This window comes from Ruditapes philippinarum, unplaced genomic scaffold (assembly GCF_026571515.1).
Source record: "Ruditapes philippinarum isolate M1 unplaced genomic scaffold, ASM2657151v2 ctg2955_1_1_1_1, whole genome shotgun sequence".
NCBI lineage: Eukaryota > Metazoa > Mollusca > Bivalvia > Venerida > Veneridae > Ruditapes > Ruditapes philippinarum.
In genome coordinates this window covers 81916-98808 of record NW_026860365.1, presented here as the reverse complement: position 1 = coordinate 98808, position 16893 = coordinate 81916, and the positions used below count along the sequence as shown (strand labels likewise).

The 16893-nt window shown below is 30.7% G+C and overlaps 1 protein-coding gene across 10 annotated transcripts in view; it reads right to left on the bottom strand.

Moving 5' to 3' along the window:
• Window positions 1-16893, bottom strand: part of LOC132759803 (golgin subfamily A member 6-like protein 22) — a 44736-nt gene that overhangs the window by 7910 nt on the left and 19933 nt on the right. For 6 of the 10 annotated variants that reach the window (XM_060751650.1, XM_060751653.1, XM_060751652.1 and 3 more), the window contains 8 exons: window positions 14319-14333; window positions 13626-13712; window positions 12668-12814; window positions 11353-11478; window positions 3634-3710; window positions 1307-1505; window positions 631-948; window positions 318-368 (listed from right to left, as the gene is read on the bottom strand). In XM_060751650.1, coding sequence (XP_060607633.1) covers window positions 318-368; window positions 631-948; window positions 1307-1505; window positions 3634-3710; window positions 11353-11478; window positions 12668-12814; window positions 13626-13712; window positions 14319-14333 — 1020 coding nt within the window. The remainder of the gene's footprint in view (window positions 1-317; window positions 369-630; window positions 949-1306; window positions 1506-3633; window positions 3711-11352; window positions 11479-12667; window positions 12815-13625; window positions 13713-14318; window positions 14334-16893) is intronic. The other 4 variants (XM_060751656.1, XM_060751659.1, XM_060751654.1 and 1 more) reach the window with 3 other exon arrangements.

Genomic DNA, 16893 nt, shown 5'->3' with positions numbered 1-16893 from the left:
CACTAGTTCTTCATGTGACAATGTGCAAATTCTGATAAAACTTTGGTGCTATCTTCAATAATAAACAACATCTATTAAAACCACAGAGAATACATGTACAATCACTCTGCTGTAAAACAAATCATCCAAACTTTCTCTCAAAGCGTGAGCATTATAAAGCATCTATATAACATCTGTTAGTATACACAATCAACTCTCATATCTATATAAATCAGAAGAAAAGTATTTTGAAAAGAATGAATGATCAAACAAGATAGAATGTCATTGCAATTCAGATGCCTAAGTTTCCTGAAAATCAACCCATTCACAACACTTACCATCAAAGTCTAGCCTGCACTCACCAGACATAGGTCTACTTTTTATCTTACCTTAATGAAACATTACATGTATTACAACACTGAATATAAACTTTCGAGTTAAAACAAGATTTACTACACAAAAACCTTTGCCAGTTACTTAAATACAATGTTGTAACATATTTAACCATCTGACAAAAACATTTGACTGCATGTGTTTAATTAGAACTTCATTTTTTTTTAACATAACAACTATCAGAACAGTACTGTCATAAACTGTATAATATCTTTAAGTATAAATCCAACTTTTAACAAAAACTAGTAATTAACTTACAGTCTTCAAATCTTGGTGACCCATCATCAAAGGCATCACTAAAATTTGACACTCGTCTGTTTTTTAATCGTTCAAACATCTCCATTTGTCTTTTCCTCCTCTCTTCAGCTAATTCTAGTCTCCGTAATTCATCAGCATATGAACTATCTAGATGTCCTGGTTTTCTCCACTTTTTAATTGTTTTTTCACTACCAATTAAGCTAGCTAGTACAGATTTTCTCTTGTTTTCTTTACGTTCCTTTTTCTCTTTCTCTATTAATTCAGGATTTAAATCTCCAGATAATACTGGCAGTGGCTCTATTTCTACTTGTAAATCCTCTGAAATATTTATTAATTAAACCATGAGAACATAAAGTAGAATGATTATGGACGTGACGTTTTGAATTGATAAGTTTGAACTAAAATAATACATACATCTTTGTTTTGGCTTGACATATATATCAACTTTTGATGGTTATATGGCGACTTTTTTAGCTTATTGGTTCTGGAAAATCACCTAAAAAAATCCTCAATATATACAGTCACTTCAGAAGTTACGGATTCTAAAAGATAATCAAGTTTAGATTAGGAAACTCCTTATATAATTATATAGGAGTTAACCTGTTACTGCACTAAGGTGATGAACATGCATTCAAACAACAGTATACATGGTAACATAACTGCACTTAGTCTTTACCTTTCCCTAGATCTTTCTTCTCTGAGAAATCGTCTTGATCAAATATCCAAGGGTCAACTTTTTTCGCATCAACTTCAAGTTCTGGAAGAGGTTTAGTTGTTTCTTCACTTTTTTTCACACATTTTCTACCATCTCTTTTCTCTTTCTTCACAATCTCCCTTTGTTCTACAATGCTCTTTCCTCTCTCATTTGCTGGTGACTGATAAAAAAGTCATATAAAAATCTTAAATATTACATACAACTTTCAAATTGTGACATTATTAGTTCACATATAAATTTATGACAACTATCCAGATGTATTATTAATAATATAAACATATTTTTTCAATATTATTAAAAATTTAAAACAGTATGCCCTTGATAAAAAAACATTTCGAAAATTACAATTTATCAAAAAAAATAATGATGATTTTGCAGACCTAACATTTAGAAAGCTAATCACGATTATAGAAATTGTCTTAAATGAAAGTTCATGTTTGTCAAACTTTTTACCTCCCATTGCAATCCTAGGTCAACAGATCATAAAAATAACATTGCTAATAAAGATAATATTTGTAATGCGTTAAAGTTTAAATGTCCATTTGAGAACAGCGACCAAGAGATTTAAATTGACTTTTATCAACATAACAAAATTATTGACGACAATCTACGACAATCATTACCTTTTCAACTGTTCTCTATTGATGTAATTGTACAATTTATGAAAATAGGAGTAGGAATTTATAAAAATGTTTTTAAACACTTTTCAAACTATTGTGAAAATACAATTAGGTGTGTTTGTGTGTTAACAGACATGAAATAAGTCATCATTTTGACCCTTTATTATATCTTTGGGCTGGACCACACAATGACCAGATCACCTTTGGCAAATTTAGGGAGAAAAGTGACAAATACCATTTCTTGCACATACACATGTACTGTTATTGTAAATAAATTCATTTAAGAATTTAAACTGTTAAGGATCTAAAAGTCAATCAAACAGCCCATCACAGTTGTCAAAATATATGAAAAACCTAATTTATTGTATCAATGATATTTAAATCCCAGTTATTGCTTAAAAGTTCTATTTAAAAGGGAAAATGTTCATGATTTCATCCGATAAAGCTGGATATTTGTACGGCATTTTAAAAGAAATCAAAAAAGAAAAATCTATTATAATGAATAATAATAGGTTTAAGTAGAAAAAAGGAGTACAAAGTAATACAGCTTGTTATAATCAATAAAGTAAATTTATAGTTAATTTACAGTAATTTGATATGTACATAAATGTTATTTACTATAACTGTGTAACACAATAGAGAATACACTAACAGTTCAATTCAATAAATTAGTGGAAAGTAATTTCTCCAATTAGCCATCTGTTTGACTAAGAGATTTATTTTACATTTCTTAAATAAATTTTGCAGATTTTCACAGTTCTGATTTAATGCCAAAAATAGGAGGAAATAGCTCAGACCACCTCTGTGAGTTATGAGTGATGCCCAAATATGCTATATGATTCAGCTAGTCTTATATGATTTTGAATAAGACACATGATTAACCAGGGAATGACAATTTATAACGTGACTCCTCAATAACAGTACAAGTATATAAAAATATTCACATACATCAACATAACATTTCGGGACCCATTTTAAATTTTTTTCTTTGTTGCAAAACAATTTTTATTTACATTTTTGTAGAATGGAATGACAATGTTTTCTTATCTCAGTATACAAATAATTGACTATGCAACTGTCTGATTTCATGTAATGAGGATAGTTTACCGAAAACGTTATCAGGGAACTAGGCTGAATTAAATCATGGGTAAAACAATCATGTGGGCTCCATCTAAAGGGGCACTGTTTTGAATTGGGCAAAGCACATTGGTGTTAAAGCTGTTCATTGCACTGTCATAAAATTTAATTTTTCTATCATCCCTCTTTGAACCCTTAGAAACTAGGAAATTAGTACATTTTGAAGAAATTTAAATATTCTAATGCAGTGCATAGAAATTTAAATATTATTATGCAGTGCATAGCTGTGGTGTTACACCATTCATTCGTAGCTAATTTAAGCTTGTGTAAAACCTCGCCTTTTATCTACTGCTATTCATTTAACATTATGCATTCCATGCCTGTTGCTCAAAATACAGGAAAATCATTGCATATTATAAAAGGTATACCAGTAAAACTGGTCTTAGAAATCATTAAAATGATAAATACATCATAATATCATCAGACACCCACGGGCAAACCTACAATTTTTGTTAATCAACCGCGGGTATCAGACAATGATTATTTTAAGCATCTTGCATGTATCAGTAGGAATAAAATAATGAAGTATACCTTTGGTTTAATAATTTCCTCCTCTGTGACTGGCTCAATATCTGCAGGTTTGCTAACAGGTAACTTTTCTTCTGAAACTAATAATAAATCACAGTCAACAATTATAGTTAAAATTATGCTACAATAAAACTTTAAGAGAATCTAATAATACTATTAAGATTTTCAATGTAGTTTTACCTATGACTGACTAAAACACCATAAATACAATTTAACTACATAATAGAAAGTTATTGTATTGTCTTGTACATTTTAAATCAAAGATATTTCATAAGTCTGTCATTTAAAATTAAATAAGTATTTTGAGAGTATTTCTCCTAAAACTACCAAACAGAATAACTAAATTCAATAATCATAGAATCTAAAAACATATCTTTGAATATCTGACTATCTAATTAATATCATTAAAAAAAGTTATTAACAACCTTTTGACAAAATAATATACATTTATATGCAGGTATTACAAATATTGTCAATTAATATTCAAATAATAACATCAACATCCACTTGAATAAATGACTGTTTCCTTATATCCCAAAACACCATTAATAATATTGAAATATTCTATAAATACAGCTCCAGATCGATGTCTAGGTTATTTATTCTAATCAACTCTAAATTGCTCAATATATCAAGATATCATTTCAATCAATAAAGCATCATAAATGCCTGTATTATTACACCAAGGTTTACTCCCAGACAAAAAATATCTGCTTTCATTCTGTCATTGTCACTTTCAAAATTACAATACTGATACAATCTAATTGATTCCAGTTTTAAATGATACAAGACAGTTTGAATAGGTTTAAACGCTCCACTAACTTAAATTTACTCTTGCAAATGAAAGAAAGTTTTCCTTTGACTGAATGTATTGCTAAATTGACAATGTTATGGCTATATGATGGCTTTCCAGCAATACTGATGAAAGATGGCATATTAGTTACATCTCCAAGCATTATTGTACTAATATTAAAGTGGGCAATATAACCTAATTGAAAAAGCTTTTAAAACTAATCAAATAGTTACAACTAGGTTATGGTGTATAATTTCTTAATGTGATTATAGTCATGTAGTTCCAACTTTAGCTGTTACAGAATTGACAAATACCCCCACCATCTGTATAACACAGAGTTATATTTATGCCATTATCATAATTTTCTAAAGTGAACATTAATTTGAACTAACTTAAAAGCTGTCCTTCAAGGAGTATGATATCTTTTGAGCAGAGAAAGCTGTCTTATATTTGACCATTTAACTGTGACCTTGACATTAAGGCAGCTAAGTGGCAGCATGAGTTTTGCACATCATTTTGTTAAAGGAAACATTTAAGTCATTTGGGTTAAAATTGAAAAAAATCTTTCAATGGGTATATAGCCAACATGAAAAGCCCGACATCTGACCTTGACCTTCGAGGCAGCACAGCTACAGTATAGGTTTGGCACATCACCTTGCTGAGATGTCAAGCCAAGATTTAAACATAAATACTTCCACGGATAAAGGATTCATTGAGCAGACATGATTCTCTGACATTTGACCTTCAAGTGTCACTTTCACATTGAGCCACACAACAGCTACCAGTCCTGCACATCAACTTGCTGAGGTGAACATTAAGCCAAGACTTACGAAAAATCCTTTCATTGTATAAAGGACTTATATATAGAGCAGACACAAAACCATCTGACATTTGACCTTCGAATGTGACCTTCACCTTGAGCCAGCACAGCAGATGAATGAATTCTGCACATCAGCTTGCTTAGGCCTAAGTTTGAAAAAATCATTCATTGGATATAGGAATTTTTTACTGTTTTTCTTTCAACATTTCAAATCAAACCATGATACACAAATTGACATTTCACAGCCATTAACACACATCAAAGTGAAATCAGTGGAGCTGAATTCCTAAATGCATGTAATATAACAATTAACAGAGCACATGTTCCTACCAATTATCCGATAGCATTCAGACAAAGCTTTTACTGTAAATTGTAGTGAGAGGATAATGTAATCTCTTCAAACAAAATTACAGGCTGTCATGAAAAGCCATGTCACAAGTTCTGAAAGGGTATAAGCTGTAAAGACCTGGTACAATAAGAGTAAAGGAAACTATAAAAATACTGTAATCATCATTCTTTAACGTGTCAAATATCACATACAATAGTTAAAAGTGTCTAAAATAGAATTAAATTTTTTTTTATTCAATGATAAAAAACTTTTAATCTTTCTAAAAAAATATACTGTATTTATGTTGAATTGACCTGTATTGGAATCAATAAGCAATGGTTCCAAAATTTCTATTAGTTTTTGATGAAGTTTTTGATGTCATTTTATACTGTAGAATATCAAACTGGTACCCTATCATTACAGCCGTAGAAGAAATAATTGAGAAAAAAAAAATGTCCACAATATTTTAACGAAATGCCAACAATTATGTTTTTCAAGAAGTTATTTTATTTTGCTAATAACTTAGGAAGTTTTTTTTGCCCTGATTAACTTAGTTGTACAAAGTTGTTTTTTTTAAAGTTTTTGTAGATAGCTGTCCGAAAGCTGAAATTGAAACATATCAATAATGTCATTAATCATTAAAATAACAATACATTCAAGTATGAATATGACTATAAATTGATCAGAAAAACCTAAAACTTAACTGAACATTTTACTTATATGAAGTTGTTTCCAAAGGGAAAAAATATTTATTGTAATTATTGATAAGTAAGATCTAAGCTTCACTTACTCTTGGACAGTTTAACAGAGAATTTCAATATTAATAGAAACTTTAAAAAAAAAATAATTGAACTGCAAACTTACTAAAAATGATGTCCAAGATTTTATCAAAGGTACATAATTATAATGGTAATTTTCAAAACCATTTTACAAGAACTTTAATCATTCTTTTTCAATTTCTGCAGCGTATAAAAAATTATTAAAAAGCTCAATAATAAAACTAGGGAAAAACTAGCAAAAATAAAAAAAAAAGAAAAGAAAACAAAAACACAAACCTCTACTTAAATATTCCAATTATTTAAAATTTAACAATTTTTTTTTTATATAAAATCTAAAATTTGGATGAATATGAAGGTTAATACTTGTAAGGTGCAACCAATCTCCCCTCAGATAAACAGCTAAGTGAAATTTAATGGAGGATCAACTTTCCAATATAATTGTTGTACCTCGGAGCTATTGATCTCTGCGTAAATCACATTTCTCATCTTCCAGCATTATAATTTCTATACCATTATTGCATTCAAAATGAACGGTCTTAAATGTTAACCATTTGAGTAAAAAAAAAACATAAATAGAAAAATATATAAATGCCCTTAATTCAGGCAATTTTATAATTACATCTCAAATAAAAGAATTTCAGTTTCAAATTGCATTTATTCAAACTGACATTAAAGAGAGAATGAAAAGTGGTATCATATTAAGAAAAATATTGTTTATTGTACAGAGTTGAGATTATATGAGCCGCGTCATGACAAATCCAATATAGTAGGTTTGCGACCAGCATGGATCCAGACCAGCCTGCGTTTCCGCACAGTCTGATCAGGATCCATGCTGTCCGCTATCAGTTTCTCTACTTGTAATAGGGTTGGTAAGCGAACAGCATGGATCCTGATCAGACTGCGCGGATGCACGGACTGGTCTGGATCCATGCTGGTCGCAAACCCATTTTGTTGGTTTTGTCCTGACGCGGCTCATATATAATAATAGAAAATGAAATATTAAATATTTATCATTTCTTTACAATTAAAATAACAACCAATTCTTTAAGGTTTAGGATCCTACTCAATAACAAGAGCTGTCCGTAAGACAGCGCGCTCGACTTTTTTAGTGCTTGCCTATAATACAAAACATTGACAGTTAAGGGCCATAATTCAAATAAAATCTTTGACAGAATTACCTTCTCCTGGACATGTTTGGGAATCATGATTGTAAACAAGTATTCCAACTTTCAAATTAATATCTCAAACAGTTCAGTCAAAAAGTGGACTGGTACTAAAAACTTAACCAAGATTCTAAGTCGATAAAAGGCCTTAATTTTTAAAACAAATCCTTGACAGAGTTACCTTCTCTTGCGTACAGATGGGGGTAATGATGTGAAATAGCATTGAAAGTTTCAAAGCAATATCTCAAAGGGTTAAGGCAATAAGTGGATTTTACCCATATTCAATGTATTTTCTAAGTCAAAAAGGGGCATAATTCTGTCAAAAACCTTGACAGAGTTATGTCCTCTTGTCTGTTGATGAAGGTCGTGATGGTAAAACAAGTATGGTCAGTTTCAAAGCAATACCTCCAATGGTTTTGAAATAAAGTGAGGTGGTACAAAAAACTTAACCAAGATTCTAAGTCGATAAAAGGCCTTAATTTTTAAAACAAATCCTTGACAGAGTTACCTTCTCTTGCGTACAGATGGGGTAATGATGTGAAATAGCATTAAAAGTTTCAAAGCAATATCTCAAAGGGTTAAGGCAATAAGTGGATTTTACCCATATTCAATGTATTTTCTAAGTCAAAAAGGGGCATAATTCTGTCAAAAACCTTGACAGAGTTATGTCCTCTTGTCTGTTGATGAAGGTCGTGATGGTAAACAAGTATGGTCAGTTTCAAAGCAATACCTCCAATGGTTTTGAAATAAAGTGAGGTGGTACAAAAAACTTAACCAAGCTCAATACTCTTTCTAAGTCAAAAAAGGGCCATAATTCTGTCAAAAACCTTGACAGAGTTATGTACTCTTGTCTGTAGATGGAGGTTATGATGGTGAACAAGTATGGTAAGTTTCAAAGCCATACTTGTAATACTTCTGAAATAAAGTGGGGTGGTACGAAAAACTTAACCAAGGTGTGACGCCAACGCTAACGCCGACGCCGACGCCGGGGCGAGTAGGATAGCTCCCCTTTTCATAGAAAAGTCGAGCTAAAAAAAACGAATTCACAGTTTCTATACATTTGGCAGGAGGTTGGATTTATAACATAAAAGTGAATTCTACAGGGATATTAAATTATCTCTGATAATAAAACAACACTTTAACATCCAGAATTTCTTTTGTCATGATTCTTTTGAGGAGGTATCTGTACCAATGTGAACTTCTAATATATCAAAATTATTTGATTACAAAATAGAAGATTTACAATCTTGTTATGCCAATAATGATAATAGGATCTTTAGCTTTTAGTTATTTATTGTATAGCCAAAATCATGGAGTCTAAGTTCTGCTGACAATCATAAAACAATACCATTTTAGTCATATTATTATAGTTCTGTAAGCAGTTGTTACATAATTAAACTAAACCTTAGTTCTTCAAGAAGTCATTTGGAATAATATTGAGCTCTTGTGAGAGATGTCGTTGCATCTTCCATTTATTTCTCATGAACAGACACAATCAATCTGCCATTTTTACTGTTTTATTTCTTTCAAGGTATCTCCCTTTTTCAACGTAGCAGTCCTTTCACAATACCACTAGGTCTTAGTTCTAAGTCACAGTGACCTTGACCTTTGACTTACTGTCCTCAAAATCAACAGGGGTCATTTCCTAAAGTCATTACCAACCTTAACACCAAATCTTAAGCCAAAGTGTTTTCTAGTTTTTGGCCACAAGGCTCAGGTTTACTGACCAAGGGACCAAAGAACAGACAGATGCTGATATACCCTCATTTTTTCAAAGGGAGGCATAATTAAGACATACTAAGAATTGCCACTTTCACTGTAAACAATTAGCTTAAGAAATATTTTTCTTGTTGCATGCAACATATATTTTAAGACACCTATAGTCTTGCATAAAAGTTATAATAAGTTTTCGATCAGTGAAGAATCATTTTTACTCAAATGAATTTTATTTCTTCAAGGAATATAGACCAACTTTTAACAATAAAAAGATGTTAAAATCACCAGTTGTCTAGCAATAGTGGTGAACTGTCTTACATATGATAGGAATGTTGATCTAATCAATATAAAATTGATTTCTTTATCTACTGTAAATAATATAAAATCACACTAATAACTGCGACATAATCTAAAATAAATAAACCTACACATCATATCTTTCTCTGTTATTTTCTAATACAATAATCAAAATATCATAATCATGACAAATAAATATGCCAGTCTATTTTTATACAAATATGGTTATTTGAATATGCAAGTTGCTTAAAGTTGTCCTTAATTGTATTTAAAGCAATGCTTCCAACAAAATATCAAAAGAACAATGAAATTATACCAGCATTATAGTTGATGTATGTGACCTTGACATTTGACATGTGCCTGTCCATGCCTCAGACGAAATGTGATGGTGTGTTTTATTGTTAAAATAAATGGATTGTCTGCCTTATTAGTAAAACCATTCATATTTTCACATGACTGTAACAAAATCTCTAAGCATATTTAACTAGCTCTGGAGTCCAAAACTAACAAATATTTGAGGATATATATGACTGGACACTGAAATAAAGCTTGAATTCACAATGCCTGACATGGGTGGCAGCCAACTTATCTACAAGGCAAGCTCCCCATAGTCTCTTGATTAGTGTTCGATCTTTTACTGGTTATATTAACAATCTTAAGAAACAGCAAATGTACTTTTAATTTTTGATATCTGGACGCAAAGGTTTTATAACTATATGATACAATCACAGTATTTACATGGTTCTTAAATCAAAATATCAGCTCTTATATTTGGACACTTTCTTCAACCTCTGAAAAATGAATAATTTGTTTTCTACTTGATTATGATAAAGAACACCAAAGGATATACTTTAGCCACAGAAGCAATACTAAACAGCAAATAACAGAGTACTAATCTGCATACAAATCAAACTTTAAGCCTTAGCCAATAGTTGTTTTCCGGAACTGACTGCAAATATGAGTTTTTCCAAGCTAATCCCCCATCACAAATTAACTTTTGCCTTTATAGCATCAAGGTGCACCCAGAGTACCAATCACAATAGATTAGTCAACATATTGCACTTTATTTTCAAATTTGTAACAGCAAGTTTGTTTGTACCCCTAGGTTAGCTGCAAAAAAAACCCCTAAAATATTCTTCATTCCTGAGTAAGTGTATTCTAATCAACATATAAAGAAAGCTCTACCCTTATAGCACATAGATATATAAATGCAGCCCAAAATAAATCCTTTGAGTGAATCCCAAATAAAAAGTTAATAAACACTTTATAAAATAATTCTTTAACCTAAACACAAAGCATTTAAAGATAATGATTTATTATATAGATCTAAATACATGATAAATCATATGATAACTAAACAATGTACATAAGCACAATAAGCACCTTTCTTGCTTCTAATGAACAAAATACAGAAATGCTTGTTATGTGAAGTTTAACCAATGATTAAAATTTTGTGCATATTATTAGTTATGATTGAAATCAAATTAAATACAAAATGAGTGAATTCTGATATTTACACCACCAAACATGACAAAGTTAGTACAAGTGACATACATGCAAATGTTGCATATACAGACCTTGCTTTACAAACATAGTGATGACATTAAAACAATCGTGCATTATGTGAAACATCTACATCAAGCTCCATGCCCAAACAATGTGACAAAAACTCCAGGTCATGTCATAACAACACCAGGTTATGTGATAACAACACCAGGTCATGTTACAACACCAGGTTATGTGATAACAACACCAGGTTATGTGACTTCACATCAGGTAATGTGCAAAAACACCAGCTCATGTGTCTACCACAACCTTCATATTACCTTTCATCTCAGGTTTCACACCCTGCGCCATGGCTTTTACAGGCTTCTGCTGGGCTCCAATACCAGCCAAGATAGGTTTACTTGGTGGCTCTGGTTTAGGCTTTGGTATAACTTTTTGCATTTGTTCTGATACATTTAAAATTGGTGATATTAGAATAGAAACATCTTGAATAAAATGAACAAGATTGCAAGAGTAATAATGGCTTGACAGTAATTAGTAATCTAAGTACTCTATGCTCCTTATGATTTCAATCTAAAATAGACCAATTAAAGATTAGCATAATTTCATTGTAGAGTAATAATTGTATTGCTGTTATAGAAAGTAAGTAGAATAATACAGAAATATTATTTTGGATCTAAATCTCTTGTTTGTGCTGTAAATTTTTTAATCTATGTTTTATATAAGTTTAAAGACATAGGCAAAATGCATACAGAAAATTTAACATTTATATTATACATGTTAATTCATGCTTTATTTTTCTCAGAATTTAACAGCTTCAAAGTTCAACACTTTCCTGTATTCATCCATATCATAAAGCTATTTATACTATGCATATGGTTTATAAAACCTAAAACACAGCATCCTGTTAAGCAAAGAATTGATATACAGCATGTGATGAAAGTGACACTATATTTTGTGATCAGGAGCATTTAATATTGTTTAAAATTATTATGTACTAGTATGGTGATTCTTATTTTTATATTGAATACAACTTATCAAACTATAAAAGACACTCTATTTAATAGATTGACTTCTAACTGGTATTCAATACTTCTTGATATTTTCTCAAGGACAAAAAAATTAATAGGCGCTCTGCCACCACTGCCATAATAAAAGCAAATTTATATTTCAAACACAGTAACTTCATCAAAAATATCAAAAATATTGAAAAATTCTGAGCCCCTCCACAAACCTACGAGAAACTGCTGACAAAAAATAATTATTTCTACAGAGCAAAAGCTTCAGATTCATTTTCATAACTGACAATAACTAAACACAATAAAAATTTGTAATATTCCATTATTACATATTTTTTAACTTGAATATAAAAATTTATATATATCAGAGTTAATGCAAAACTGTTTATTATGTTAATATTTTTATTTTGTGCAAAACATCTTTCATTGTGCTCATATATATGTATTAAGTCAAAGATTCACAAGTATTCATTACAGTTTTGTTATAAGATACAAAACCCTACATTGTGACTATACATGTATATAGATTGTGACTAGAGTTGTCAAAAATAATAGACACAAATATTTGGTGATTAAAATTCTCTGACAATGAGACATGTGTTTTCTGTGATTATACCTTTCACATCATCATGTTTTAACTTTTTAACAAGGTTTTCCCTTGCTTTTGTTTTATTATCGGTAGTCTTTGTATTTATTTTCTTTTCTTTGTCTTCATCTAGAGGTTTGCTTGGTTTTACATATTTCACACTATTTACCACATTGTCTAAATCAAACAAATATTAAAGAACTTGAGTTTTCACCTATATGAAACACTAATTCACTTATTGCATTTAAAATGCACTGATACCATTAAGTGAGTTGCTTTAGTTTTCTGTTTTATTTATATGATATATTTTCAATAATGCACCAGTTAATTGTAACTACAGCCCACCCAACCATTGAAATGGCTGTGGATATATGGAAGAATGAGCCAAGCTTTGGCTTTTTGTCTGTCCCTGCCTTCCGGAGTGTTGGATATTTGCTTTGGAGCTAAATTGGCCAGGAATATGTCCAAATCTCAGTGCTGGGACTTTTAGGATGAATTTAATTAATCAACCCTGTCTCTAATCAGAGCAGCCCAGGGGTTTGAGAATCCTAAATCAATATCCCCACTATTTATTGAGGCTGAGGGGCATTGGTTACAATCAACTCATGCATTAGGTATTTTTTTTCTTTCAAACAAGAACACAATGCATTGCTCATTCTCTCAAAAAATGTACAATTTGGTTTAAATTTATATCATGTTCCATCCCTGCCTGATAAAGTTTTTGTCAGTTGATGTCTTTACTTCAATTTCTATGGAAACAATGCAGTACTAATTTTGGTGCCTTACTGAAAGTGCAATTTAAAGTATTGGAGGTAAAAGATCTACAATAAAACATGGCATGATCTGGAAAACCAAAACAAGACATGTCTTTTCCTTTACAAAAATACCCACCTGCTGATGGAGACTATATAATCAGTACTCTATCTGTAATAGAATACATGAAACAAATGGGTAAAATTCCTAAGTAAAAAGATGATAAAATTTTTACCTTGTGGTTTCTCTTCCACTACTTTCTTAGCAGGTTTCTTTGGTGCTTTCTCTACTTTAATTGGCTTTGATTGAGTCTTGGCTTTACCTGTACAGACAGAAAAAAACATTTACCATACTTTACATACATGAAATAATCAGTTCAATAATTGTTAGAATATACTTATAATAAACTGAAAGTAAATTAAATCTTATTCATGTATTACATTTTTATTCCTACTTCAGAGAAAAAATTAATTCTCTAGTTAATGTGTAAAGTAACAAGCATTTTTTTTTAAATATTACCATGATTTTTTAAACAGGAACATTATAGTGGCTGATTACTGACAAACAAAGGTTTTCACATGATTGGCCAAAAATATTTAAGATGGAAAGCAGTGACTGTTGTTTTTTGCTGTAGCAACTTTCACTTTTATGCCACCTTCATTGCACCTACATGGCAAAAATCAGCCACTAAATTACACATAAATCAAAATTTACCCACCTTTTTTTCATTAAAGTCACAGTAATTATTCACTGCATAAAAGTCTTACAATGGACTTTTATTCATCAGTGTCTTTTAATATTCTCTACAACTAATCAGAGTAAGAAATTTAACAGTTTATCCTTAACATCTTTAAGGTGTATCACATAAAAAGATTTTGTGATATTCAAGAATAGTATAGATTTTAAACAAAAACAAAAATAGTCATACCTTTTTTTCTTTTAGCTGCAAATAAAAGAGAAAGAAAATAGTTTAGTTTTGACAATTATTTATTTTCATTTATGTACAAATATAAAACTTGAATGTATATTCTACACAATCTACTATTCTTTATTTAGCAAAATTATTTTGAGCAATGTTTAAACAATAGGAATTGGTTGTTTGAATTAGTTTGTGCAGATTTCTTTTCAAGAAAGTGTAATAAAAATATTGAAATATTATTTATTATTAAGACAAATTTGAATGTAATACGAACATATAAATCAGCCGGGTTACAACAAAACCAACATAGTGCGTTTGCGACCAGCATGGATCAAGACCAGCCTGCGCATCCGCGCAGTCTGATCAGGATCCATGCTGTTCACTTCCCAACTCTATTACAAGTAGAGAAACTGATAGCGAACAGCATGGATCCTGATCAGACTGCATGGATGCGCAGGCTGGTCTGGATCCATTCTGGTCGCAAACGCACTATGTTGGTTTTGTCATGACGCGGCTCAAATAATTTTTCAAAAGGTGTTTGTTTATGTGCTAGGATTGTCCAAGTATATAAAGCTGTCTATATTTTTATATATTTTACTATATGTCCCTGTTAAATATATTTCACACAATATCAACATATATAATATTATACATGTATATTATACTTACAAAATAAATATCAATAAGTTTTATATCATATGTTATTTATGTTCCTACACAGGGGAATGTTCTTTGTACTTAATTAACAGCTTAATTAAAGACTCTTCTAATTTTTCACAATCATCTTCAATTATTTTAATCACTTTAAACAATACAGGTTAATAAAACAAAATTTTAAAAGTTTGAATCACTGCTCCATACCAATGAAATGGAAAAAAATATTTCAAATTAGGAAAATGTTTGACTATCTATACAAAGTCATTAGTCTAAACTTCATTAGACAGTTTCTGTAAGAAAGTGGCAGTTCTGTGTACAATTTCAATCAGTGACTTGTAAAGGTGATTATTTCACAAACAGCTTTCATCACAATATTATAATTGTAAACTTCATTTTCTGTGTAAAAACTGTGAAATTCAAAAACAAGACGGCTTTAAGTCGCTCACCACAATATCAGTGAAACATGAATATAATTCATGCAAAACATTTGGGAAAAGACTTGATCCAACAAAACCTAGTTTAGTGATGTCTGATCTATATTCTATATGAGTAAAAAGTGTCTTTTTTGTCTTACCAGGTTTATAGAGTCATTCAATAAATGTTTTAAATATCCTTTAGCTCCAATCAAGGCCAATGCTATCAATACAGGAAAACTTTAAGATTTGGGCATTCCGAAAACTTATAACGAGATTGGTGACATTATACATTCACTTGTACAATGAGAGGTATTTCCTATTTTTCAGCTCAGAGACCAAGGTCAAAGGTTATAAAGAAATTTTCTCAGCTCAAACTCAGATCTCAAGTATATGATTGGTCAAAAACTGGCACAGAATGTATACTGACCAATGAAAATCCTGAGATTTAACACAGATTTGAGGAAAATGTTTTACAGCCTTGAGGCCAAGACAGTGTCAGAATGAAAAACAATACAAGATTTCTACTCAAATATAAATCAGACCATTCATAGTTAAGGTGTAGATGACAGACCACAGACATCACACTTTCCAGACAGCTCACACAGAACCTTTAGTTCCAGTGAGTTAATAAAAATAATAACACATTTATTCTGTATATTACAGCATCATGATGTATGACAATAACGTGATAGTCAAGCAGTGTAAGTTATTTTAAAGCAAATTGTCTAAAGCCCAACTTCACAGCACACAACTTTTTTCTGTTCTATGGTAACACTTGACAGGGGAAATAACTCTATCTACATAAGCATTTAAAAATTTAACCACATTTTTTTTTTAATAAGGTCAATTCTTTTAGCTCTACTTACTGGGGAAAACAAAATGTGATATATTAATAATTGTCATGTGTTTCAATCATATGATTTTCAAAGATAATGTCACACAAGGCATTTAAAACATTCAGCATGTCCTGTAAAACAACATATACTTCTTTGGAAATCATGCATTAATTCAGCAACAAATTGCAGCATTACATATCCGATAATGTAGTTTATATCTTATAATTAACATGCATTGTAAGAATACAGTCTGTGTATGTGAGAATACCGTCTGTGTATTCTGTTTAACATTTAAATAATTTACATTTCTTACACTGATACATGCAATTTTCTATTCTACAGGATTGACAAGGTAAGTTTATTTCTCCATTTACAGGGTAGTATTGTGTTACCAATGGACATGCGACCTTACTCACCATGTGACACCTTCACATTATCAGTTGTGCCTTCACGCTCCAAACCCTCCTCAATCCTACCCAAACCATCTGGTATTTTCACAGCATTTTTACTTTTCTCAGCAGATTGCGTCTTTTTAAAGTCACTCGATTTTGAAGAACTACTTTTCATTTTAGATTTGTCATTCACTTTTGGTAACTTTTCAGTACTTTTCGGTGTTTTAGGAGGAACTGGTATTGCGTCAGCAGAATTCGATGTTATTTCTTTGGATTTATTATT